Raw genomic sequence first — 1,761 nt, forward strand, 5'->3', positions numbered from 1 at the left:
AGTTTGTTTAGCTATAAATTTGCCAGTTTTATAGATTGGCGACGACAAATTGACCTTTCTTCGCTGCATTTGCTACGTATCCTAAGTGACGGTAAAAGCAAAATAGGTCGTTTTACTTTTGCTCATTTAAGATTGCATGAACGCTTTCTCTCTTTCTGCACTTTAGTCTTGCGGTGGATTTGCAGTACCGAAAATGTTGGACCATCCTGGTAACGACTTCACATTATGCGGCGTCACTGTTGCAGCCGGTAGGGTCATTGCTAAATGTACTTTTTGCTTTACAGTTTTGATCAGCTTCATATTCATCCTGGAGGCACACGCGAAAATTTGAGGAATGCCAGGAGCTCTATTTATTCCCAAACGAAGAGTTACTTAATGAAACCTATCAGTAGCACTGCAGTCATTGCTGAAGTGCTTGAGTGAAAGACAATTTTGCTGTGGTCATTGAAATTGCCTTTCTTAACTCATGTGAGTGATTTAAAATTTTAAGGGAGTAGTGGTTGCGATTGATATAAAGTTTGCTCTATTCAGTAACAGCTACACCGGTCACTGGAAATAATTGGCATCAAGCAATATTTGAAAGCTATTGCAATTCACCGGATATTTACAAGCGAACGAAATTTGTTGACAGTATTGACTGCGTAGCTCAAGAGTTAGTAAAATCATTTTTAAAAAATTCTTCAGACGAAAAGTAGGACAGTTACTCTTTCACTTTAGACGCGGCGTACACGTAGCACCTCTGCCTACTAGAGTTGGCATACGCATAAAAACCAGCTAAAACAAAAGCTTGTCCACGCATTTATTTACAGATTTAAATCCTACCGAAGTGCAAAATAAGGTGTGCATTGGACTTCCATAGGTGAATGCTCAAGCAATAATTGTTGCGATTGTGCGATCGGGTAGCACGGCGGATCTAAAAAGGAGAACTGACCTGAGCTTGCAAGAATGAACGGATCAGTGACCGTCCATTTGAAGCGGAGAGGTTTTGTTTTCAAATGATCCGAATCTTTGAAATGATGGCTGAGTCTCACCCAAATATGCAACATTAACCTTGGGTAACATAAGACGGGAAGAATAGACCAGTCGGAAATTTTTGGACAGAATGATTGTGGATTGATACGCTAAATTATGAGTGGACTGCTCGGTTGTTTTTGGTGCAACATTGAGGCTAGTCAATGGACAACTGAGTAAGGTCATCTGACTTTAATTCTCTGCCGTCGTTATTGTTGCTGTCAAGGACAATTTAAACGATGGTTCATCTTGGTTTATAATTCACCTACATTGCTTTTAACTGGATCTTGTCAGAAAAGTGGCCTATGGCCATTGAATTATCTCATAGCGAGTTAGAGGACAGCCTTCACTGCTCATCTAGAAATGCAAACTCTCGCAACAGTTGGCTAAAATAATACTAAACTAGCTGTGTTACAATGAATAGATGTTTGGATAGGTAGATGGACGTTCGCCTCATAGTCATTCTTGCAATGTTCGCTTATCTCAGACGCAGGCTGCAAGAGGAGACAAATCTTCGAGCATTATAAGTCCCTCATTATCTTCTCTAACATCATTTCTCTTGGCCAGGGCCTGATTGTAAATCATGCAAAATAGTCAAAACACAAATTAGATCTCACATTTAACTAGACGACGAATGAGGGAATAAGCAAAGATAAATACTTTCCAGACGTTGTATTTGTTGGTGAGAAAGTTTGTGCAATTGTGGGTGCATCTTGCAGCATGACCTTGCCATCAGAGTCTAGATCTTCG

General features: G+C 40.0%; 1 protein-coding gene across 1 annotated transcript in view; it reads left to right on the forward strand. All coding sequences in view use genetic code 11, as the record gives it.

Annotated features, from left to right (window-relative positions):
- Nucleotides 1-193: 193 nt before the first annotated feature.
- The window catches only part of EGR_11076 (hypothetical protein), a gene marked incomplete at both ends in the record, with an annotated part of 6,252 nt that continues 4,684 nt past the window's right edge, over nucleotides 194-1,761 (forward strand). Inside the window, 2 exons of the mRNA XM_024500325.1 lie at nucleotides 194-248; nucleotides 532-691. Of these exons, the coding sequence (XP_024345261.1) occupies nucleotides 194-248; nucleotides 532-691 (215 nt within the window). The remainder of the gene's footprint in view (nucleotides 249-531; nucleotides 692-1,761) is intronic.

Source organism: Echinococcus granulosus, assembly GCF_000524195.1.
Source record: "Echinococcus granulosus chromosome Unknown EG_S00365, whole genome shotgun sequence".
NCBI classification, from domain to species: domain Eukaryota; kingdom Metazoa; phylum Platyhelminthes; class Cestoda; order Cyclophyllidea; family Taeniidae; genus Echinococcus; species Echinococcus granulosus.